The sequence below is a fragment of the Hemiscyllium ocellatum genome, chromosome 34, assembly GCF_020745735.1.
Source record: "Hemiscyllium ocellatum isolate sHemOce1 chromosome 34, sHemOce1.pat.X.cur, whole genome shotgun sequence".
NCBI lineage: Eukaryota > Metazoa > Chordata > Chondrichthyes > Orectolobiformes > Hemiscylliidae > Hemiscyllium > Hemiscyllium ocellatum.
In genome coordinates, this window is record NC_083434.1 from 21680362 (window position 1) to 21705559 (window position 25198).

At 41.3% G+C, this 25198-nt stretch overlaps 1 protein-coding gene across 1 annotated transcript in view; it reads left to right on the forward strand.

Moving 5' to 3' along the window:
• Positions 1–24692, forward strand: part of dap (death-associated protein) — an 86448-nt gene extending 61756 nt beyond the window's left edge. Inside the window, exons 3-4 of the mRNA XM_060850090.1 lie at positions 16316–16361; positions 24380–24692. Coding sequence (XP_060706073.1) covers positions 16316–16361; positions 24380–24499 — 166 coding nt within the window. The 3' untranslated portion in view covers positions 24500–24692. The remainder of the gene's footprint in view (positions 1–16315; positions 16362–24379) is intronic.
• Positions 24693–25198: the final 506 nt, after the last annotated feature.

Here is a 25198-nt window from a genome sequence, read left to right on the forward strand (position 1 = left end):
CTCAGTAGCTGGCTTGACTTGTGAAACGAGCTTAAAGAAAATGATATCCATTCTTAGCATGTTTCAGTTCTAAAAAAAACTTGCAGAAAATAAAAGTAGCTGGGAACACAAATCATGAGGACACTTCTGGATCTGCCACCTGGTGATTAATGAGGTTCTCTTTGAGGGTTAGAGAAATCAGATGATACTGTGGTTTTATTGAGACCTTTTGGTATTGACTGTCAATTCTAACCAGTACAGTGTGAAAGGTAGTTTCTCTAAAAGGCAGTAGTCTATTCTAATCTGGTTTAGCATTCTGCTAGGTTTATTTGCTTTCTTGCTACTCTTCCAGAACGGTGAAGTTAATCTTTCTATTATTATTTTTGGGTCTATTTTGAGTTTCTGTCCTGCTACTTCAGTATCATTCATTGCATTACTTTGATTTTTAATGTTATTAGCCTAGTATAATATTAGAGTAAAAAGTGAGGTCTGCAGATGCTGGAGATCAGAGCTGAAAATGTGTTGCTGGTGAAGGGCTCTGGCCCGAAACGTCGAATTTCCTGTTCCTTGGATGCTGCCTGACCTGCTGTGCTTTAACCAGCAACACATTTTCAGCTCTAATATAATATTAGCATAATCTAAGTTCTGGAAGTACTCAGCAGGTCAAAACAGTGTGTACAAAAAGAAAATGTGTAGAGGAGCCAAAAATGACGTTAGAAGAACATGACTTGTTCTTTTATCTGTAACAATGGGAGCAGTGGTTGATCTGAAGTTATAAAATTCCATGTTGAGTCTGGAAGATGTAAAGTGCCAAATTGAAATGTAAGTTCTTGTTCTTTGAGTTATTCCTAAACAGTAGATACTGGAAAGTCTGGCAACATGTGGGGTAAGAAAGGCTTTTCGTGGCTGGAGACTAAATGGAGAAAGGAAAAAAAATGATTGCTCTCATGACCTGAAATGTCTTCTTCCACCCCACAGATGATGTACCCATTGAATATTTCCAAAATTTTGATTTTATTTAGATTTCTGGTATGCACATTATTCTGATCTTTTCTTCAATTGACTAGTTTTGGAGTTGATGATAAAGGATAAATGTGGGGGCTGAGAACAGCATTAAAGGGCAACCTGAAAATCTCAGTCATGATCGTGCACTGAATGCAGATGTTCTGAAAAGCAGCCACCACTTCTGCATTTGGCCTCCCCATTATGATGAGGCTGTGAAGTGTGGAGGGAATACTGTGTACAAATTTTAAAAAACCAGATAAATCATTATTTCACCTGATGATAACTATGGTAAGGGCAGAGGTGAAAGAATGAGTCGCCTGGCTTCTATGTTGTCATGGGAAAGAGAGCCAGTTTCAGAAATAAGGCAAGAGTGGAACAGGATGTTGGTGAGGAAATAATCCTTTCAGTACAGCCATTCGCAACCTTTATCCCACTGGGAGCCCAGACCCCACTTTGGTGCACAGCAATAGGTGTCGGATTGGAGTGCAAAGCCACTTAGTGGTAAGTTACCTGCAAAAGCAGACAAGTGAGAGAGACTTGTGACTTGGGGTGAAGAGCAGGTGTAGGGTGAGGGACCTGTAAGACTCCAGGGTACCATAGAGTCATAGAGATGTACAGCACAGAAACAGACCCTTCGGTCCAACTTGTCCATGCCGACCATATATCCCAACTTGTCAGCATCCAGCCCATATCCCTCCAAACCTTCCTATTCATATACCCATCCAAATGCTTTTTAAATGTTGTAATTATACCAGCCTCCACCATTTCCTCTGGCAGCTCATTCCATACACGTACCACCCTCTGTGTGAAAACGTTGCCCCTTAGGTCTCTTTTATATCTTTTCATTCTCACCCTAAACCTATGCCCTCTAGTTCTGGACTCCCCCACCCCAGGGAAAAGACTTTGTCTATTTATCCCCCGCAAGATTTTATAAACCTCTATAAGGTCATCCCTCAATCTCCATCGTACCAGGGAAAATAGCCCTAGCCTATTCAATCTCTCCCTATAGCTCATACTCCCCAACCCTGGCAATATCCTTGTAAATCTTTTTTGAACCCTTTCAAGTTTCACAACATCTTTCCAATAGGAAGGAGACCAGAACTGCACGTGATATTCCAGCAGTGGCCTAATTAACGTCCTGTACAGCCGCAAATGACCTCACAACTCCTGTACTCAATACTCTAACTAATTAGGAAAAGCTAACCAAACGCCTTCTTCACTATCCTATCTACCTGTGTGGGAAGACTTTCTTTCACAAGGTTTGTGTTAGGAAAACACTGAAATCTCCATATGGTTTTTCAACAATACAATTGGGCCTTGGGTTTTAGCTGGTTACACTACACCCTGAAGATTCATATAGTCCACCCAGCTTTCAACACTCAGTCAGAGTTCAGCTCAGCCAATCCTGCCTCTGAGCTCACAATTCCAAAATTATGATTGACAGCCCCCTTGGTGTCATGACCCACAGTTTGTGATGTCCTGCTTTAGAATATTGAAAGGATAAGGTGGTGCCATTATTAAGGTGGCAGGTAATCCATTACATGCAGGGGCTGGTGAAATGGAGGATTCAAGGAATCCTGTCATAACTCTGAGAGGAAAGAAAAAGGAGTGACAGCAATGAGATAGTCGTAGTTGAGGGTTGACTCAACACTATTTCCAGAGAAAACCTCGTCTGAGGAAAATGAATGGTGTATCAGAAGCACTTGAGTGGGAGGTTGCAGCATCGCAACAAGTGAGACTGAGTAACTTGGAAAATGGACCAGAATCCTTGTAGATTATATAGTGTTAAGAATGTGTAATCAGAGTACCTGTCAGTGCCAGTGCACTTGTCTTAGAGCTTGGTGAATGATGATAGAAATGTTGCAAAAGGGGCAGGAAGAATTGGAGAAAGACCATTTGAAGATGAGAGAAGGTTGGAGATTTGAAACAAAGTTTAAAAAAAATGTCCAGCTTGCAGAAAGAGCACTGACTTCATCAGCACATACAATAATTGAGGTAGGAGAGAGACCCTGAATAAGCATTAGAGAATATTGGATTAGGGTTGGTAGAGCCTGGACAACATGGAAAAAGGTATAGCATTAGGAGAGGAAGAAGTGTGTTCAGTTAGGCAATAGCAGGCTATAATAATGAGCCCGGCAGGCCAGTGTTGTTAGTGGACCCTGGGCTTGCTGAACATGTTTTTACATTGAATAACATTGGAGTCAGACAGAACAGATAAAACGTGGCACTGGGTGAGGTTTGAAGGGATAGTACGGTGGGGTCAGGGGAAAATGGAAGGCAAGAAGGGTCCAATGGATTTCCAATTGCTGAAGTAAGGTCCTTGACTCCTGAATAGAATGTCTTTTTGTCAAAGTGGTGGATGAATCAAAAGGATGAAATGCTGCTGACCCAGGCAACGCTGCTGATGAGAGGACGCAAGAGCACTCATGTAGCAATAAGTGGGATTGAATGTGGATTTTCAGATGTGGTGAGAGCTGTGATTCAAGGAATGCTGGAAATAATGCTAATATCTGGGCATGGGTTGACCAGAACAGGCAGGGTACAGTTTCATTTGGAAGAAGTGTGAAAATAAATGTAATTTGGAGATGTTTGCAGAGGGTAGAGGTGTGGCTCTAAGGGCGGGGTTAGGCATATACCTGATCAAACAAGAAAAGGAACCAGGAACCAAACAAACAAGCCAAAAGAGCCAAACTAAAATCCCATTGGAGACAATCCACAATATTTTGCTTTTGGTAATATTTTCATTAATTGACATTTAATGTAGAGCATGTTGATATAACTAACCAAGGTTATTTAGCAGATGTTGAGTATATCATGAAATTTCTCATTGAAATCATTGTTATTAATACTAAGTTAAGACCTCCCTTCATTGAAGTATCCTGGAGGAGGAGCTCTTTGACATAGTGAAAACTCACTAGCTCAAAAGTCAATAGGGCCTTGTGTACTGACTGCTACCTATTTAATCTCCAAATTTACTGAAAGCCTCTAACCTCCTAAAACTTACCTAGTTGTAGGAAAACTGAGTTAATCTTTGCCATGGCATTTAATATAATGCTGTTGAGATGCCTGAATAATATTGTGAGCTGGGTGGGGATGTTCTTAGTGCTCATTGCTGGTTCATGATTAAGAGCTAAGAATAACAAATGGTATTTTATAACAACAATCCTGGTGCTGTTGAATAGAAACAGATAATGTTAAAAATGCAAAAGAAGCACTGTCTGGAGTGACTAGGACTGGTGTCCTTTGGAAAATACATAATTTAATAGGCTGTGCTTTGGTGTAGAAAGATTCTACTGTATGTGATGGGAATTCTCTGTGAGGTACAAAAGAAATTAATATAATTTGCAACATACTCTTTATTAGTAGCACACATACAATCTTGCAATTTGGAAAATGCAGGAGTTGTGCTAACGATGAGAGGATCAGACTCTGCATTGTGATGTCTTTGTCAATGTGATGGTCTTAGACTGCCCCCAGGTGGCTAATTGAACAATTGTAATTTAAAAGCAAGATAAATTGTTGTTTGCAATTGAATGAATTGTCAAAGCGTTCGTTTATTTTATTTTGTAGAGAAGCCTCTTATGCTTTTTGGGTAGCCTCAGTAAAAAATATCTGCTGAGCTTTGCTCATCTACCATATTGGTGACCTTTTCAAGTAAAACAAATCTGAAAGACTTTTCATGAAGCCATGTTAAGTGCCAACAGTATGTTCCTGTCTCTACGCTGAATTATGTATTGCAATAGTATGAAACACATTCTTTTAAGGGTCTTCAATTGGATATGGTTTTCTCTAGCTACCATACTATGGTTGGATTATTGTTTCCATATAAAACAATGTATTCAATAATTTTATCTAAATTCGCAAGGGTAGACTGAAGCCATTTTCTTTGGTCCCTGCCACAAACTTTATACTCAAGCCTCCAGGGTTCCCCCTCAGCCACATGACTGTACAGAGCTAAAAGTCACCATGCAGACAACAAACCGCCAGTGCGGTTTAAAAATGTGTGTGTGTGTGTGTGTGTGTGTGTGTGTGTGTATAGTGCAGTCTTAATGAGACTGGCTCCACCCAGTAAAAGGCATTTATAGTCATAGTCATAGAGATGTACAGCACAGAAACAGACCCTTAGGTCCCACTTGTCCACGCCAGCCTGATATCCCAACCCAATCTAGTTCCACCTGCCAGCACCTGGTCCATATCCCTCCAAACCCTTCCTATTCATATACCCATCCAGATCCCTTTTAAATGTTACAATTGTTCTTGCCTCCACTGTAGATTGAAAGAGGCAAAAATGGCCTTTAGTAGAATGATATGTTCTTCTTGTCAGATGTGGGAGTTTAGGGAGAGTTTACGGGTTACTTTGCAATAAATGTGGTTGGTTGTGAATCTTATCAGATCGAATGGATCGGTTGGAGACACAGAGGCAATTAGGAATTTACAAAAGCAAGGGGTTGTGATGGATGGCAGTTATAGGAAGGGGGAAAAGTTGCAGATACAGTCACATAAATGTGTTAACTCCAGGAAAGATAAGAGAGGTAGGCAGTTCATGCAGGAGTCTTCTGTGGCTATCCCCATTTCAAACAAGTATGCTGTTTTGGAAAATGGAGGGGATGATAGATTCCCAGGGGAACATAGCACGGACAGCCAAGCTTCTGGTATTGAGACTGGCTATAATGCAATGAGGGGTGTGTCGAGTTCCAAGAGATCAATTGTGTTAGGGGACTCTCTAGTCTGAGGCACAGACAGACCTTTTGCATTTAGAGGAAACTCCTTCTTGCCAAATAACTGAGACTGAAACAGACAGTTCTTATCCTTGGTGTTGTATTTGATCCCAAGATGAGCTTCTGATCACATCGTTACTAAAATTCCGTAATTCTACTTCCATAATGTTGCCAGACTTCTCTGCTGACTAAGCTCACCAGCTGTTGAAACCCTCATCCATACCATTGACACCCCTGGATCTTACTATTCTGATGCATATCATGTTCCACTATCTATAAACTTGGTCATCCAAAACTCTGCCTGCCGTATCAAGCATCACCCAGAATACATTGGCTCCAAATTGAATAGCACCAACCCCAGTATCCTTTGCCTAACAAGAATCTACCTACGTTAGCCTTAAAAATATTCAAATATTCTGCTCTCTCCACCTTTTGAGGAAGATAGTTACAGAGACCTATAACTCTGGGAGAAAATATTCATCTCATTTCTGTCTTAAATAGGTGATGTGGAGGTGTTGGTGTTGGTGTTGGACTGGGGTGTACAAAGTTAAAAATCACACAACACCAGGTTATATCTGTTCGAAAGCACTCTGCTTCGAAAGCTTGTATTTCCAAATAAACCTGTTAGATTATAACATGGTGTTGTGTGATTTTTAACTTTAAATAGGTGATGCCTACATCTGAATTCACCCATAAAAGGGAACTACTTTCTGCATCCAATCAGCCAGGACTCCTTAGGATCTTATGTGTTTCAGACACATTGCCCTTTACATTTCTAACCTCTAGCACCTCCTATACAACCTTCCCATGTAACATAAGCCACCCATTCCAGTATTAGTATGGTAAACCTTCTCTAAACCACCTCTAATGCATTTACAGAGGAACCTTGATTGTCTGAACAAGATGGACAGGCACTATTTTGCTCGGATAATTGATTTTTCGGTTAATTGATTTCCTCTGGACTGGGAGTTTTCTGTAAAGTCCACCTCCCTTTCAAGAGACGAGGCAGCAGCACATCGTACGTGGACACACCCCCAACCCGCACTCCCATCCACCCCCACTCACTGTCCACGCCCCCGCTCCCCGGCCGATCTGCCCCCACCCTGGCCAGCCGGACTGGACACCAACAGTAAGACTGCTGCTGCCTTTGTGGGTAAGTCTCCAAACAGCACACACGCAGACAACTTCTTACTGCAACTTTTTGGCAGGTTCCACTTCTGCCCTGTGCAGGACAATGTTGAGGTTCAGGGCACACACTTCTGTAGAACTCCAGGGAAAGTGTGGGGGGAGAGAGAGCGCCGGAGGTCAGTCATTTGGAGACGGTGCCTGGGCTCCCATCGATGTCCAGAAATGTTCTCAGCAGCATTTCAGTATGTCGCGTTCATTTTTAATCATTGTACCTGTAAACAAAAGACACGATCAGGATTGAAACACCTCTTTGATGTCATATTTCAATCGGGACCTTGAGATCTCCTTTCAGATAATCAGAAATTCAGACAATTGATATTCGGATAATCTTCTGTACATCTTTCCTTAATAAGATGACTCATCCGTTTGGCATGCTTGCCTTTATTGGTCAGTGCATTGAGTATAGGTTTTCTTGTGGCTGTACAGGACATTGGTTAGGCCACTTTTGACATACTACCTTCACTTCTGGCCTCCCTGCTTTAGGAAAGATGTTATTAAACTTGAAAGGGTTCAGAAAAGTTTTACAAGGATGTTGTCAGGGTTGGAGGGTTTGAACTCTAGGGAGAGTGTAAATAGGCTGGGGCTGTTTTCCCTGAGGGGTGAACTTATAGAAACTTGTGAAATCATGAGGGGCATGGATAGGGTGAATAGCCTAGGTTTTTTCCCAGGGTAGAGGAGTCAAGAACTAGAGGGCGTAGATTTAAAGTAAAAGATTTAAAATGGACCTAAGGGGCAGTGTTTTCACAGAGGATGGTGCGTGTATGAATGAGCTGCCAGAGGAAGTGCTGGACATTGGTACAATTATAACATTTAAAATGCATCTGGATGGGTATATGATTAGGAAGGATTTGGAGGGATGTGGGCCAAATGTTGGCAACTGGGACTAGATTAATTTAGGATATCTGGTTGGCATGGACAGGTTGGACAAAGTCTGTTTCCATGTTGTTCATCTCCATGACTCTGATACTCTGCACTGTCCTCCAGATGTAGTACCTGTAGTGTGCTGTGTAACTAACATGTAACCTCCCTCATTTTGAATTATTAAAATGATGAAATTCTAAGTCTAACATCACCTTCGAAAGTGAAGAGTACTCATTTAATACTTTCACCATATCCAGGAAATCCTTCGTAACCTGTCCTTGAGCCTCCTTTACTGGCCGAATACAATTTCGACAGTTCGGACAGTTCACGTAACAGAAAAAGATATTCCCATTACTTCCACAATTGTTTGTGATATTTCTTTTCATTGGCCTTTTAGCAGGTAACTGCCACATTTCCTTCCGCTGTTTCTTGCACTTACATTCTGGCTACGTCAACGAAACAGAGCTAACAGACATATACCCAGACAACAATAACACTTTTATATATACAGAGGATTACATGCCATTCACTCCCATTTTAAGAAGTGGTGGAAGCTACTGCATTATGAAGCATAACTGTACTAAACAAAACTGATTCCTTTCATCCCAGTTGGACAAAGACAGATGTACGAGAAGAGTTTAAAATAACTTGTGTCTGGAATGGACATTTTAGAAGAAGCAGTTAATGTTTATTATTTTTAACAAATTTGTGAAATAGTGTAACATTTTGCCTGCAACAATGTGGCGAACTTGGAATGTATGAGGAAGTCTATATTCTCTCGTTTTAAAACAGACTTACATTAATGGTCCCTTTTTTTTGACAGGCTAAATTGTTGAATTGCACTCTGTAAAAATGTCAACAGAAACACAATGCCTAAATGCAAGAGGTAATCTTCTGTTGGTTTTGAGAGTTTCTTTTCTATAAACAAACAATGGTATTATTTAGAATTACAAAGAAGCAAAAGAAAATTTCCCTTTAGTTCCAACACTGCACCTGCTTAACTTGGAACAATTACTCATTTCACTTCACCCTTGATGTGAAGCTACTCTGAAACTACATTTATTTCTTGTTTTTTTTCCTGCAGACTTTGAGCAGTCCAGACAGCCGTTTATTAATGGCTGGCAGATACAAGATTGTTTTATTTGCAGTGGTGCCCAAAGCCAACTAATTAAGTTAATTGAGATGTGATTATAGCAATAATCTAAAGTTCAGAACAAAGCACTTTTTCTAATTTAGTACTTGACACAGAAACATTTTCACACCAACCAAGAGAAAGTAAGAAAGCATAAATAGATTCGCTAACTGCAGTGTATAATTGAGAAAAATGATCAAAGAATGTGGTGGGTGTGTAATCATATCACTTTGTGGATTCAGTGGACAGTTGTGAACTTCTCCAGCTTCTCTCAAGCAGTTAATGAAATCATCACACCTTTGATGAGGTTACAGTGCATAGCTGCAGACATTAAACATAACTAAGAACTTTTTCTGTCATGAAAGAGATGAGAACCATAAGCTGATAGGAAAACTAAGTACAACATTTGAACAGTTATATCCTTCAATCGTTCACAGAGGAAAAATGAGCTGCATAAGCAACATTAACTTTACACCAGTAACTAAGCTTCAAAAATATCTCATTGACTGTGAAGGAGTTTGCACATACTGAGTGAAAGATGATTTATAAATGCAAATTCTTTCTTAGAAGAACGAGAAACAGATAAATACAGCACAGAGACACAGTTGATGTTTTTGAATATTCTTCACTGCCTTGAAAGTTCTGACTCTTTAACTATAATGCCGCAGCTGTAATTCCCTCTAAGGCTGAGGGAACAACGTGCATCTATCATCTTCGAGTTCTCTTCACCAACTTGTCAATATCATTTCGTAGTAATTCTCTGTCCTCCTCAATGCTCCCCAGTTTTTTGTCATCTGTGAAGTTGGAAAATCTTGTCATCTGTCTCCTGCACGCAATGATTTGGATCATTAATATATATCAGAAAAGGTGTCCCAAAACCAACTCTTGAAGAACTCCAATTCAAACCTTCATCCTGCCCAGAAAATATCTTTTAACCATTACTCTGTGCCTATATTCATATAAGAATGTAGATAACTACAGAGCAATAGTCATTATCCTCCAAGAATTAATGGTGTCCTGTACATGGGGTAGTTTTGCTTTGTTTTTGGGATGAACCCCGCAATTTGCATTTATTATCCAATCCTAGTTACACTTGAATAGGTGGCTATGCACCATGGACTTGAACCATCAGAGTTCATGTGGTGAAGATACTCATAAAGTGCAGTTAGCTCGGGAATTCCCAGATTGTGGCTCAGGGTTGATGTAGGAGCAGCAAATATATCAAAACATTGTGTAAAATGGACAGGGGAAAACTGTACTGTGGTCTAAGGGGAGCTTAAAACAAAGAAGTCATGGCTAGTAAACATTGAGTTTGATGATTGAGTGACATGCCAAAGGAATTTTGGTTATTAAAACTCTTTCGAAGAGGTTTTGAATTGATTTATATCAAAAGCTGTAGGGATTTGAAGGTAAACCTTGAGAATGGGATGGAAATGATCAAGTTATCTGGCCTGTCCCGCTGGGAATTTGGGTCCTTATGATGGGAAAAGCCTCACTATGGCTGTGGATTCTCCCTTACTGTGATGCGCTCCTGCCTATATGAGTGCTGCTCCCGAATCCCCTGTTAGTCTTGATCAGATATGATCTTTTATCTGTTGCCCCTAGTTTTGGACTTTCTCATAAGAAATAGCAACTGCATGCCCAATCAAACGCCTTCACAATTTTAAAATAAATTAATATATTTTATGCATACATTTTCTCATCTTTATGGTAATTTAGAATAGAGCCATGCTAATACTTAATATATTGTGATTGAATCTTCCTACTGAATAAATAGTTGTAAACTAACCATGCCAATCAATCTCGGCAATTAGTCTGCAACTGACCCAGGACGGCACAATCCATCCTAAATTGACAGTGAATGGTTCAACAGCAACCTCTAGGTGGCACAGATAGTTCACGTGTGCTCAGAGGAAGCCAACATCACTTGGAAGGAGCAGAAAGTTTTATAATGCCTGAGATAATTAAATGTTTTGCAGATTGACTTTTTTTTATTACCATGTTATTCTGGTGGAGTAATTCTTGAAAATATGAGGAAGATTAACAAACTGAAGTTCAGCAGTAAAGCAGAGGGTTTTACTGAAGCTCTGCAATTCATTAGGCAACAAATTTTAAATGATCATGAAGAGGGGAAACTAAGGGGAGCAAAATAGATGGTAGTGGGACCAACTAGTGCAATCACTTGGGCTCCCACCCTGGACTGAATCACCATGATGAGCCAGGATGTAATGCAAGAGGAAACTGACAGACGACACTGTGTTGGAGAGGGAGAAGCCAATTCTTTTCAAAGCTAATTAAATTAAAATGTGTACTTAAAATATTTCAATTTCTTTTAAAATTGAGGGATTTTGATAGAGTGTAGAGATGCTGTTTCTTGTGAGGAAGTCCAGAACTAAGATCGAGATGTTGTTATTGTAATGTTGTGTCTGATTAAGCCTAGTTAGGAATTCTGGAGCAGTGGTACCCTCTGGGTGTTTTTCATGGTGGACCAGCTACAATAGGCCAGGTTCCCTCCCTACTAGGCTCCAAGTTGAACCTTACTTTTCTTCTAATCAACCTGTTCAGAGATGCTGGATATTTTTAATGAACCTGCTCAGTGATGGAATAGGTGGGACTTGAACCCAGGCCTTTGTGCTCAGAGGTAGGGGCACTGCCATTGTGCCACAAGGGCCCTCCAAAACTCACCCCAATAGTAGAGGGTGGGCAATGCCAAAATTGGCATCCCCCAACCAGAAGTAAATAAATAAGAGTTGATTGAACTTGTTAGAAACTCACCTAATACCAATATTATTCTTCCTTCCCTACAATATGATTGGTGAGCAGCCCCATGAGGATAGTTCCTCCCTCTGCAGTGGGGTACAGCTCCCACTAAGCACCAATTTAGCCCATGTACAATGTGTTATGCCTGCAGGACAATCTTCATGCTGGGTCTGACCACTGACTCTGCTTCCATTTGACTCTCTCCGTGGGCCCCAGGGCAGTGGGGACTGCATCCTGTCTCGTAACTGGGTGGGGGCTGACGTGCTGGGTTCAAGTGAGTGAAGGGCCACCATGCTTGACACCTTTGATTTCTGCACCTGCCTCTCTCTACATTTCTGCCCAATGTCCTCATTTAACGTATGGGGATTGGCAGCATCTGTGGAAAGAATTCAGAGTTAACAGCTCGGGTCTAGTGACCCTCCTTCAGACCTGTTATGAAGAAGGGTCACTGGACCCGAAACCTTAACTCTGATTTCTCTCCACAGTTACTGCCAGACCTGCTGAGATTTTCCAGTAATTTCTGTTTTTGTTTCAGATTTCCAGCATCTGCAATTCTTCTAGTTTTTTATTATATAAGAAGCCACTAGGTGAATAACATGGAAGGCTTTAAGGGAAAACTAGGTAAATACATGGAACTAAAGAGAAGTAAAGGATATATAGATGGGCTTAAATGAAGTAGCACGAGAAGGGGCTCATGGAACATTAAGGGTTGGCATAAACAAATTATGCCATATCTCTATGCTGTAAATTCTGTATAAAACTGGTTTATAATTATCCAAAGCTTTCCTGACCAAATTATTTTAGTTGCTTGGAGCATTGAATTTACAGGAACAGTTGATCACGAGAGGAGGAGATAACAATAGTTGTGATTGTGAGAGATAACATCTGTGGGCTCGCTGTCAATTTGTCTTGCATTCAAAATATATTCTCTGATGGATGGTGGCAATTCTTTTCCATTTGTTACACTTCACTTGCTGTGGAGCTGGTGGGAGCAGCAGCTGGAAAAGTAATGGGAAGTTCATTTTTTGAAAGAGACTTATTGAGCCCTTCTTCCCTCGAGCAAGATTAGCATCATACCTTTTTCCTTTCATTACCCCAACTGGACTATTTGTAGTTCCATAGAAATGGGAAAAGAATAGATTAATATTTTTTATTCTTCCCAACTTTTCATCTTCAGTTAGTGCCTGAATTTGGTAAAGGAACATCAAGTTCAAGGTCGTAGAGTGTGGTGCTGGGAAAGCAACATCCGAGGAGCAGGCGAATCGATGATTCGTCAACTCTCCTGCTCCTTGGATGCTGCCTGACCGGCTGTGCATTTCTAACACCACACTCTTGAACTCTGATCTCCAGCATCTGCAGTCTTCACTTTTTCCCAGCATCAAATTCAATTATAGATAAGAGAGTGCACAACATGATCCCCTCAATTTTTCTTTAGTTTCCTACAGAGTCTGCTGAGGTGTTTTTTAAAAAGTACAAACAAATGCCCATGGGTGACAGTAAGCTAAAATGGGGATCCAAATAATTGATAAATCAGAAGTTGGGATGAAATTCCTTCCTTATTTCTTTTCCCCTCCAAATTCTGCAGTTGGAATATTTGAATTGTGTGTAAAATATGCTCAGGTGTGTACTATATTCACTAGTAAACAAGTAGTATAGGGGTCTTGGACTAATAATCCATTAATTAGGAGTTAAAGTCCTCAAATCACAAATTGTTAAGGGTTTGAATTCTATTTGGCAGTCATTAAAGTGATAATGAAGCTACTGGATTATCGCTGAATTCCAGCTAAAGTCCTTAAGGGATGGAAATCCACTGTCATTGCTTAGTCTAGCCTAGAGGTGATTCCAGTCACACATCAAAAGGATTGAATGCTAACTAGCAAGTTTCTCAGTGGTATCTGGAAAACTAAGAGTGCACAATAGGTACTGGTCTTACCAGTGATAGCCCCATCCCAATATTTTTTAAAAATTCTAAGTAAATTCAAGACACATTGTATTAACAAAGAACTTAGTTGCCATCATTCTAACAATGTTGCTGTGCCTTTGGAGTTTTAGAAATGATCATTTTATTGCCCTTTTATTGGAACCCTGCAGTATCCATCCACTACAATATGATGCAATATCTGTCTTTTTTTTCCTTTATCTCCTTCACCTTTCAAACTGAGGCAACAATGCAAACTTCCTGAGAGCTCAAAAACTGACCTTGATCACTTACCTTTATAATCTACCACCCATCTCCAGCTAATCTCACAAGACCTTGACCTTGAACATGTTGTCTCTTCACAAATTTGTGCCCATCTTTCCCAGAATATCATGTTTGCATCTCTTCCATCAATTTTCCACTTCGGCTGCAGTACCAAACAACTACTATTGTCAAAAGCACAACTAACAGCATATGTAATGGACAAAGTTAAACTTTCAATCCCTTTCCTATTTTGTTATTGCACTGTAAATGCTCTTGTCCACCATGCTTGGAGTGGACCACCTGGATTTGTTCTTACCAACCTAACCGTAGCTGGAAAATAGCCTGCATTAATTTCTCTTCCTCCTCCTGCACCGTTAACCCTAGCATCCTCCAGGGATCTATCTTTGGACCACCCCCACCCCACCCCATTTTTCATCCACGTGCTGTCCCTTGATGGCATTACCCAAAAACAAACATCTATGCTGGTGACACCAAGCAGTAGCACCACAATATCCCTCTCAATCCCTTCATTGCCTCAGATTTCTTGTCCAACATCTAGTAATGAATAGATGACAATTTTCTCCAGCTAAATATTGGAACAAAAAAAGAAACAGAGAGGTATCAATTTTATTGTATAATGATGGCAAATTATCAACAGTCCTTGTGATTGCTTAAATTGACAGCAACTTTAGGATTTGAGATATGTGAAGAATAACATGGACATCAACATTTTGCTGTTCCCCTGAGTGCTCAATTCTACATGGGGTGCAGAGTGCAGCTTTCCACAAGCACCCTTAGAATCATGATTTGATGAGAATTTCAACTCCATCACTTGGCCTTTCTTTTTAAAAAAAAGTCTTGCAAAAGTTATAGCATGTTGAATTAGTTGTACATGAGTTTTATGGTGTTACAGTGTAACTTGAGATTTATTGCAAAATACTTGTACTGGCCCTGAAATTCAAATGTTTCTTTTTAAAATGTCTGCAGTCCTTTTGGGGTTTTATCTTAATAGTCATTCTACTTTCACTACTTGGCAATTTAAACTAAAGGATTGTAAATGTTTTGGTTGCCACATGTGTACCTGCTTACTGATATTACTGTCTCAATATGCCAGAACATCCCATTAACTAGTTTGTGAACAGAAGCATTTGAAGTCAACAACAAGTTCCTTTTCTTTCTATTTGACCCTAAAAATAGATCATTGTCTTTATAAAATCATACAGTACAGAAGTTGCCCTTCGGTTCATTGAGTCTATACTGCTAAAACTATGCTGGTACCTACACTAGCCTCACTTTTCTGCACTAGACCCTTAGCCTAGGTCCCCACCTCCAATTCTTTTTCTAGCAACAAACCTTATCCTTCTCATTAGTGACTGTATAAGGCTGAATCAGACTTTTTGCCACCTTCTTGACATTTGACTGATGCAGTGGCTTTTATTGCGGTTCATTCCGAGCAGTTCCATGACTCTGTGCTTTCTGGCCTGTTCCCAGGACACATACCGAGATAAACATTGACTGCTCCTGGAGGACTATAAACTCGGTGAGCACGTTTTGGGCAGCCTGAAACTTCCTGGTCTTCCAGAGCAAGAAGTTGACCGTGACTGAGTGTTGCAGACTGGCACATTCCAAGGTCTAGGACTGTGTCATGACAAACTCACTAAAGGGTGGGGCAGCTGGTGCCAAGTGCAGTGGGGAAAGACCACTATTTAGGTCTTTCTGCCAAAGTACAATGGAAGTCTGCTTAGTTATCAGACCCTCTCGCAGCCTCTGGTCTTATATTAATATAGTCTTGTATAAATAAGCAATGTCTTTGGTTTGTTTGTTGGATAGAGTCAAACTCCACTGATTGTTTGTTTGTTTGTTTCTTTATATACAGAGCCAAATTGCTTTAGTGTCTATGTTTTTAGAGAAATATATGTTTATGAATAAAGTATATTTCTGAAATTAAAAACAATTTCCACTCACAGACAAAAGCTTCAAACTTTATTAAAAATGTGGGGGCTGAATTTTAGCTGCAAAGTATGGTTGTACTGGGCAAGTGGGAAAATATTTTAAAGAATTTTAAAAATATCTCTCACCTGATGCCAACCTGCCCATTTCTGGAGGCAGGTCATTACAATGCTCATCCTGTGAGCTGTTAAGTGATGGATCGACATTAAAGATCCAAAATATATAGAAAGGCCTGAATTTGAAAAATGCGATACAAAGGATGAGATCAAACAAATAAATGAAGGCTTATTGTAAATTCATTTCAGCAAGTGAATGAAAGATATGATAGTAAACTATTAAAATATTGACACAGCTGTCAGAAATGGTATTGTTTTAAGTATCTTGCTTTTCTCTCAATGTTGCTATTTATGGATTTTTTGTTACATGAGGCTGAGCAGAATTCTGATGATGCGTGAGTTTTGTTTTTGTTGTCTGTATTAAATATCAAAGCATAACAATTCTCTCTGACACAGTCGTGTTAATCATATTTTTCTTGTTTAGCCCTAAGCCAACTGTTCCGATCATCATCTCTGGTGCTTTAGCAAGGGTAAGACACAATTTACTTCTCCATTTTCTTCAATTTTGGTGAGATGTCTATTTATAATTAGAGCAATTTTAAAAGTTTGAGGTTGCTGGAAATGTATAGTTGAGTTGTCAGCACATGGAGTAAAAGAGAAGGGTCAACACCTGAAGCCTTAACCATTCAATGCCTCCAAAACATTCAATGCCTTTTCGCTTCCACCTTAGACTGATCCTATGTGTATTGTAAGTGGTTTTGTGTATTATTGACAAGTTCCATTGTTTACTTTCAGGAACCTAGTGTTTAAAGGTACCTCATTTAACTTTAACATTGGTACATTATTATTGAGTGCCATGACATTTGTTATAGGGTTGTTTACTGCAGTACATTCCAGTGCCTGACACAATTAATGTCACTTTGGAACAACCATTCCCTTTCAGACTTGCAGTCTCTCCAGGTGCCATCCTCCCTGTTCAAGTTGTACAGCAGGGACTGAACCTACCAGACCTGAGACTGCCCAATGAAGCTGTCACCTTGTCCCCGAAATGCTGTCATCACCCCCAAGACCCACCTGGGTGCAACAGATCTCTCTATACCAGCTGTTCTTGAAGTTCAGGAGCTCCTCCTAATAACCATGCCCCCTTTCTCTCCTTCACCTGCCAATACCAGCCTTTCAACCCTGGTCTATGGGGTGCTGGCCGGACTGAGCTGAGCTGTAATAGCTCCTGACCCTCACCCAAGGCGATGGTCACAATAGAGGGACTCATGGCCATGATGAGCAGCCCCACCAAGCTGCGGTCCTAGCAAGAAAGCTGCTTACAAATACCTCAGAAAGATAGCATCAGGCAGGAGCCACAAAACAGCTAGAAGTAAGTGATGGCTGTAGTAGGCAGCTTGGAGCCCATTGCCGATGAATAGCGCCCCCACCCTACCACAGGGCCACCCACCTCCCCAAGCCGCCTGCTCCTCAATTGGTTAATCTGTTGCAAGTGAGTAGAATATTACAGTTTTCTTTTAAAATAGATTTCAAAATGCCCAGTACAAGTATTTTTTTCTTAATTTACCAATGTAGGAAGTTGGTCGCTTAACGTACTATATTTCATCTTGGCAGGTACAGATTCAGTTTTCTTTTCTGCTTAAGAAAGGCCCCACAGAATTGAATTCCAGTTTAGGGATGATAAATAAACAAGACTTGACTGCAAGCTTTGAATGAGCTCAAGTTTCTGAAAGGTGGAAGGCCAGGCAGGAGCCTAATGAAATTAGGTGTAATTTAGATGTAATAAAAGATTAAAGCAGGTGAGCTGAGACGTAAGCAGAGCACTGTTACTGGGTGGAAGAAAGGTGGCTTGATTATGAAGCAGATACATAGATAGATGTTCATCTTAGTCATTAGAAAGCCAAAGTTGAAAAACGCCCAGTTTCACACACACTAACCTTTTCTGGGGAGAAGGTTAGAGTTGGTGGTTAGCAAATGGAGTTTGTGATAGGGACACATTTCAAAATAGTTATCTCCAGTCATCCAGTACTGGATAACTGATATGCGATAGGATTAGGGTTAGTCATGTCAAATTGTAAACGGTGGGAAAGTTGTGTTTGGTGGTAAAGTAGAGCTGGAAGTGTACCTGTAGAACCGGATGGGTTTTCAGATGATGATGCCAAAGGCACCACCCAGATGAGAAATTGGAGGTGTTAAGGGTAAATTCCTGGGTGATAACAGTGTAAGAGTGGGAAGTGAACCATTGCAGGTAATCCTTTGACCATAACTGGATATAGGGAATCAGATGAGTGATCCATGCAGCTGGCCATTGGTGGAGAGATGTTCAAGGAAGAGAAGAACATGGTCAGTCATGCCCAAGATGCCAAACAGACTAAGGCCAATGAAGAGATTTTATCATGTTATAGTTGCACAATATATAATTTGCATCTTTAAATAGGGCTATTTTAGTGCAGTAGCAGGGCAGAAAACCAGTCCAAGGACTTTGGAGAGATAAGAGAGATCAGAACTGGACGACAGTTTGCAAGGACAGAGGAGTTGCATGTGTATTTTGTTTGAGAGGGCTGATGATGGTTGATTTGAACAAGAGGGGGGTTGTAACTGAAGAAAGGGAACTGATAGCACTGAGGCCAGGATGGTTAGTTGGATGATAGACAGTTTGCTGAGAGTAAGATCAGAGGAGGAGCAGCTGGGTTTCATACACCATAAAAACTCTGAAAGACATTAGAATCAGGGAGAGACTTGGGGAGATTTGGTCCTCTGGGCTAAAAAGCTGATCTGCTATGGTATTCCAGATTAAACATTCTAAGTAGCTTCTATTTGAGAGATTTGTCTCTAATGGTAAGAAGGATGTAGGTAGCTGGACACTCCGAACCAACCCTTTAGGGTTTAAACATTCAGGAGTTGAGTAGTCACTTGACAGGCTTGTGCCTGTTTCTATACAGCAATACTGAATGTACTACTGGATGTTACCTCTAAAATATGTCACTGATGTTATTATATATCTACTGTTCGATTATTTATCTACCGCCCATTTGAAAATAACAGCCTAGAGTTGTTTGCCAATTCCTTTTGATTGGGGATTTTTGCAGTCTGTCATTTTGGTGTTGATGGGAAAATTAGGGAAAACCTGGCAGAAACAACTTGCAACAGGAAGCCCCTCAGGAAATTAACCCTTGGAAATGGTTTTCTGGACCACTTTGACTGTCCACATTACGTGGTTGCTTTCGCATTCAATTTTGGGAAATTACCTATTGTAAAAATGAATTAATTTTAACTCAGGAAAGATTAAGGGGCTTAACTGTCACGTCATGGGAAGATTTTTAAAAAAAGAACTTGCATTTTTATAATGTGTTTCATGAGATGCATTGCAGCCAGTGAGTTAGATTTTTGAAGTGTTGTCACTACTGTAATGTAAACAGAATTTTTGCTGAACTGAGACTTCCATGATAACCACATCATTATCCTGTAAGCTCTAATCTTGCGTGGAGAAACTCATTAACCATGGTTAAGTTGGTTGATCTCTTGACTCTTCTGATTCAGAAGATTGTAGATTCAAACAGGCATTCCAGTGCAAGGCCAGTAAAGTGGTGCATTGATGGAGTTTGATGCTTTTGATGGGGTTAATGGAGATAAACTGCTCCCTTTGGTGGAAGAATCTAACACAAACCTTCACTGAACCATTAAGTGACGACCTTAGAAAGAAATTCTTTGCACAGAGAGTAATCTGAAACTCCTTTCAGCCTGAATAGGTATTAAAGATAACCCTGATTGGAAATTTCAAAACTGAGATTGATGGCTTTTTGTTGGGATTAGATATTAAAGTATTGTGATCAAAGGTGCACAGATTGAGTTAAGAATCAGGGGTAACCATGATCTAAATGAAAGGTAAAATAAACTTCACTCCTGAAAACGGACACGCATACCTTTAACTTTTGTTGTGAAACTGAGAACCAATTAACCTTCCCATATAGAAGTCTTAAGAAAGAGATCTAGAGATTCAGTGTTCTTGTCCGTACTTCTAGGCTAGGCGGCCCATGTTCAAATCCGACCTCCTCCAGAAATGTGTTGTAACATCTCTGAATAAGTTGATTGGAAAATATCTATAGAAGGCAACACGTCCCATGAACTATTTGAAATAGAAGTCTGATGGCTTTCTCTTTGGGTAGTGTCATGTCCACAGGTATGTGACTATGAAGGCACAGTCACCAATGGTGCAGCCGGTAAAATAGGAGATGCTGAAGAGGCCAGAATAAGACGAGACCCAATATCTTAGAGATTTCAGGGGCTGGAGGTGATTATAGCATTAGAGAGGAACAAAACCAGTGAGGTACTTAAATACAAGAATTTTTTTAAAAATGAAAATAATACTTAACTGAAAATGACAGATGTGCAGGCCTTACTGAAAGAAAGGTCAGAGCTGTCATAGAGCTTTCCCTGCTGTCCTGACCAAGACTCGTCCCTGAACCAATCTCTCTTAAAGAAAAAGAATCATGTGGTCTTTACAAATGTTCTGCAAACAGGTCAGCTGCCAATTTTCATTACAACAGTGACTACATTCCAAAATATCATTTTCTGTAAAATTCTTTGGAATCACCTGAAGGTTGTGAAAGACGCTAAGAGGTTCATCATTCTCCACAAATTAGATTTTTTAAGAAAGCAAATTATTGCAGATGATGGAAATCTGAAATAAAAATAAGAAGTGCTAGAGAAATAGAATATGTTTGGCAGCATCTGTGCAGAGAGAAAGAGTTGCTGTTTTGATCCGGTATGACTCTTCATTGGGGATGGAACATAGAACATTGCAGCACAGTACAGGCCCTTCGGCTCTCGATGTTGCGCTGACCTGTGGAACCAATCTGAAGCCCATCTAATCTACACTACCACACATGCTAGCCATCGCCATCCAAGGAAAAAGGCTCTAACTGTCCAACCTACCTAACTCTCTGATTAGCTTATATGTCTCAATTAAGTTGCCTCTCAACCTTCTCTCTAATGAAAACAGTCTCAAGTCCCTCAGCCTTTCTTCATAAGTCCTTCCCTCTGTATCAGGCAGCATCCTAGTAAGTCTCCTCTGAAACCTTTTCAAAGCTTCCACATCCTTCCCATAATGCAGTGACCAGACTGTACGCAATACTCCAAATGTGGCCGCACCAAAGTTTTGTACAGGTGCAGCATGATCTCATGGTTCCAAAACTCAATCCCTCTACCAATAAAAGCTAATACACCATATGCCTTCTTAACAATCTGGGTGGCAACTTTAAAGAATCTGTATACTTGGACACTGAGATCTGTCTCTGCTCGTCTACACTACTAAGAATCTTACCATTAGCCCAGTACTCTGCGTACCTGTTACTCCTTCCGAAGTGAATCACCTCACACTTTTCCGTCAGCTCGGCAGCTTATCTATGTCCCTCTGTAACCTACAACATCCTTCATCACTATCCACAATTCCACAATTGGTGGGCGGCACGGTGGCACAGTGGTTAGCACTGCTGCCTCACAGCGCCTGAGACCCGGGTTCAATTCCCGACTCAGGCAACTGGCTGTGTGGAGTTTGCACGTTCTCCCCGTGTCTGCGTGGGTTTCCTCCGGGTGCTCCGGTTTCCTCCCACAGTCCAAAGATATGTGGGTCAGGTGAATTGGCCATGCTAAATTGCCCGTAGTGTTAGGTAAGGGGTAAATGTAGGGGTATGGGTGGGTTGCGCTTCGGCAGGTCGGTGTGGACTTGTTGGGCCGAAGGGCCTGTTTCCACACTGTAAAGTAATCTAATCTAATACCAACCTTAATGTCATCCGCAAATGTACTAACCCATCCTTCTATGCCCTCATCTAGGTCATGTATATAAATGACAAACAACAGTGGACCCAAAACAGATCCTGTGGTTCCCCATTAGTAACTGAACTCCAGGATGAATAGCTCCTATCAAGCATCACCCTCTGCCTTCTTTTAGCTCGCCAATTTCTGATCCAAACCGCTAAATCGCCCTCAATTCCATGCCGCCGTATTTTGTACAATAGCCTACCATGGGGAAACTTCTCAAATACCTTACTGAAATCCATATACACTACATCAACCGCTTTACTCTCATCCACCTGTTTGGTCACCTTCTCAAAGAACGCAATAAGGTTTGTGAGGCATGACCTACCCTTCACAAAACTGTGTTGACTATCCCTAATCAACTTATTCCTGTCCTAGATGATTATGAATCCTATCGCATTTAACCCTTTCCAACACTTCACCCACAACCAAAGTAAGTAAGGCTCACAGGTCTAGAATTCCAGTCTCCACTCCCCTTCTTGAACAGGGGAACATTTGCTATACTCCAGTTTTCTGGCAATATTCCTGTAGACAATTATGTTATAAAGATTGTGGGCGGCACGGTGGCACAGTGGTTAGCACTCACAGCGCCTGTAGACCCGGGTTCAATTCCCGACTCAGGCGACTGACTGTGTGGAGTTTGCACGTTCTCCCCGTGTCTGCGTGGGTTTCCTCCGGGTGCTCCGGTTTCCTCCCACAGTCACAAAGATGTGCGGGTCAGGTGAATTGGCCATGCTAAATTGCCCGTAGTGGTAGGTAAGGGGTAAATGTAGGGGTATGGGTGGGTTGCGCTTCGGCGGGTTGGTGTGGACTTGTTGGGCCGAAGGGCCTGTTTCCACACTGTAAGTCTAATCTAATCTAATCAAAGCCAAAAGCCCAGCAATCTCCTCCCTGGCTTCCTAGAGAATCCGAGGATAAAGCCCATCTGGCCCAGGGGACAGCAATTCTGGAAAGTGTAAAACTAGATAACACCTCCTTATGCACCTCAATCTAGTCTAGTAGCCTGTATCTCAGAATTCTCCTCAACCACATTGTCTTTTTCTAGTGTGAATACTGATGAAAAGTATTCATTTGGCGTTTCCCCATCTCCTCTGACTCTACACACAACTTCCCACTACTATGCTTGATTGGCCCTAAACGTACTCTAGTCATTCTTTTATTCCTGATATAGCCTTAGAGTTTTTCTTGATCCTATCAGCCAAGGCCGTCTCATGTCCCTCCTGGCTCTTCTTAGCTCTCTCTTTAGGTCTTTCCTGGCTAACTTGTAACTTACCAAGTACCCTAACTGTGCCATCAAATCTCATCCTAACATAAGCCTCCTTCTTTCTCTTGACAAGAAATTCAACTTCCTTAGTAAGCCATGGCTCCCGCACTTGACAATGTCCACCGTGCCTGACCAATACATACTTATTCAAGGACCCACAATAGCCGGTCCTTGAATAAGCTCCATATTTTAATTGTGCCCATCCCCTGCAGTTTCCTTCCCCATCCTGTGCATCATAAATCTTGCCTTGTCGCATCATAATTGTCTTTCCCTCAGCTATAACTCTTGCCTGAGATATATACCTATCCCTTTTCCATCATTAAAGTAAACAACCTAACTGTGGTCACTATCACCAAAGTGCTCGCCTACCTCCAAATCTAACACCTGGCCAGGTTCATTACCCAGTACCAAATCTAATGAGGCTTCGCCCCTTGTTGGTCCATCTACATACTGTGTCAGGAAACCACCCGGATGCTCCTGATATTGAAGTAGACACATTTCAAACCAACTTCTTGCCTGCCGGTGCCTTCTTGCGATCTTGAAATCCTAGTTCTGACATCACTGCTCTCATCCTCCTGTATACCCGAACTACAATTCCGGTTCCCATCTCCCAACTGAATTAGCTTAAACCCACCTGAAGAGTATTAGCAAATCTCCCCCCCCAGGATATTGGTACCCCTCTGGTTCAGGTGAAGACCATCCTGTTTGTAAAAGTCCCACCAACCCTAGAAAAAGCCCCAATTATCCAGGAATCCAGAACCCTCCCTCCTGCACCATTCTTGTAGCCACATGTTCAACTCCTGTCTCTCCCTATTCCTTGCTTCACTGACACATGGCACAGGCATCAAACTAGAGATAGGTGTTTCCCCTATCTCCTCTGACTCTACGCACAACTTCCCACTACTATGCTTGATTGACCCTAAACTTACTCTAGTCATTCTTTTATTCCCGATATAGCCTTAGAGTTTTTCTTGATCCTGTCAGCCAATGCCGTCTCATGTCCCTCCTGGCTCTTCTTAGCTCTCTCTTTAGGTCTAGCACTAAGCTTCCACCCTAGCTCCCTGAATTTCTGCCTTAAATCCCCATCTCTCTTCCTACCTATATCGTTGGTCCCTATGTGGACTGCTCCCCCTCCCTCTCAAGGATCCTGAAAACACGATCAGAGACAACTGGCGCCTGGGAGGCATCACACCAACCGTGAGTCTCTTGTTCCCACAGAACCTCCTGTTCCCCCTAACTATGGAGTCCACAATGACTAATGCTCTGCTCCTCTTCCCCCTTCCCTCTGAGCAACAGGGACAGACCTGTGCCAGAGACCTGTTCGTCATTGCTTACCCCTGGTATTGGAATCAAAACTTAACTCGCTCCACTGATACTGCCAGACCTGCTGAGTTTCTCCAGGATTATTTTAGTTTTGTTTACATTGTCGAATAGAAACTAATTATGCTGTTATCATTCCTGCCACAGGGAGACAAGGATTTTCCCCCAGCTGCTGCCCAAGTTGCTCACCAAAAGCCCTACCCATCAGTGGAGAAACTGCCGGTTTCACACCAGATCAACCATTCCATCCACCAGCCTCGCAAGTGAAGGATATGACCCTTCGAGCGAACGTACCGAAATCTGTGGGAAGTGTCGTTCCAGTTGGACTCCTGATATCTGATAATTGAAGAAAGCTTTTGATTTTAGGAAAAGAGCTACAGTTTTAAATTTTGTAAACTTTTGTTGAAACACATTTGAACAAATAATAGCCATTTTAATTAAATTGGCACCTGAGATACAATTTTGTTTTTGATATTTTAGAAATAATAGATAAGTCATTGCTTCTGGGATAAGTGGGCTAAACACTCATACAGTATGTGTGTATGGATGCTCCTGTGTGTATGTTATGCATGATGTATGATGGTGTAAACCTCACGCACAACAGCGCACTGACTCAGTATACATGTTGAGAGTTTTGTAGAAGGCATAACTGAGGTCAACAGTATGCCAGAAGAAAACGCAAAGATAACAAAGTGTATGCTATGAATTTGGAGTACCCTTTCCAGAATCTCAAGTTCCCGTTTCCTCAATCTGGACATTTCTAGGTCTTCAAATGCCTACATCGGCATCAAGGGGAGCTGTCAGTTCACTCATCTGAGGTGGGTAGTGAAGGCACAGTCACCGATGGTGCAGCAGGTAAAATAGGGGATTGGGAAGAGTCCGGAATAAGACGAGACCCAATATCTTAGAGGGTTCAGGGGCTGGAGGTGATTATAACATTAAAGAGTGGGGGATCCAAGATGGCGG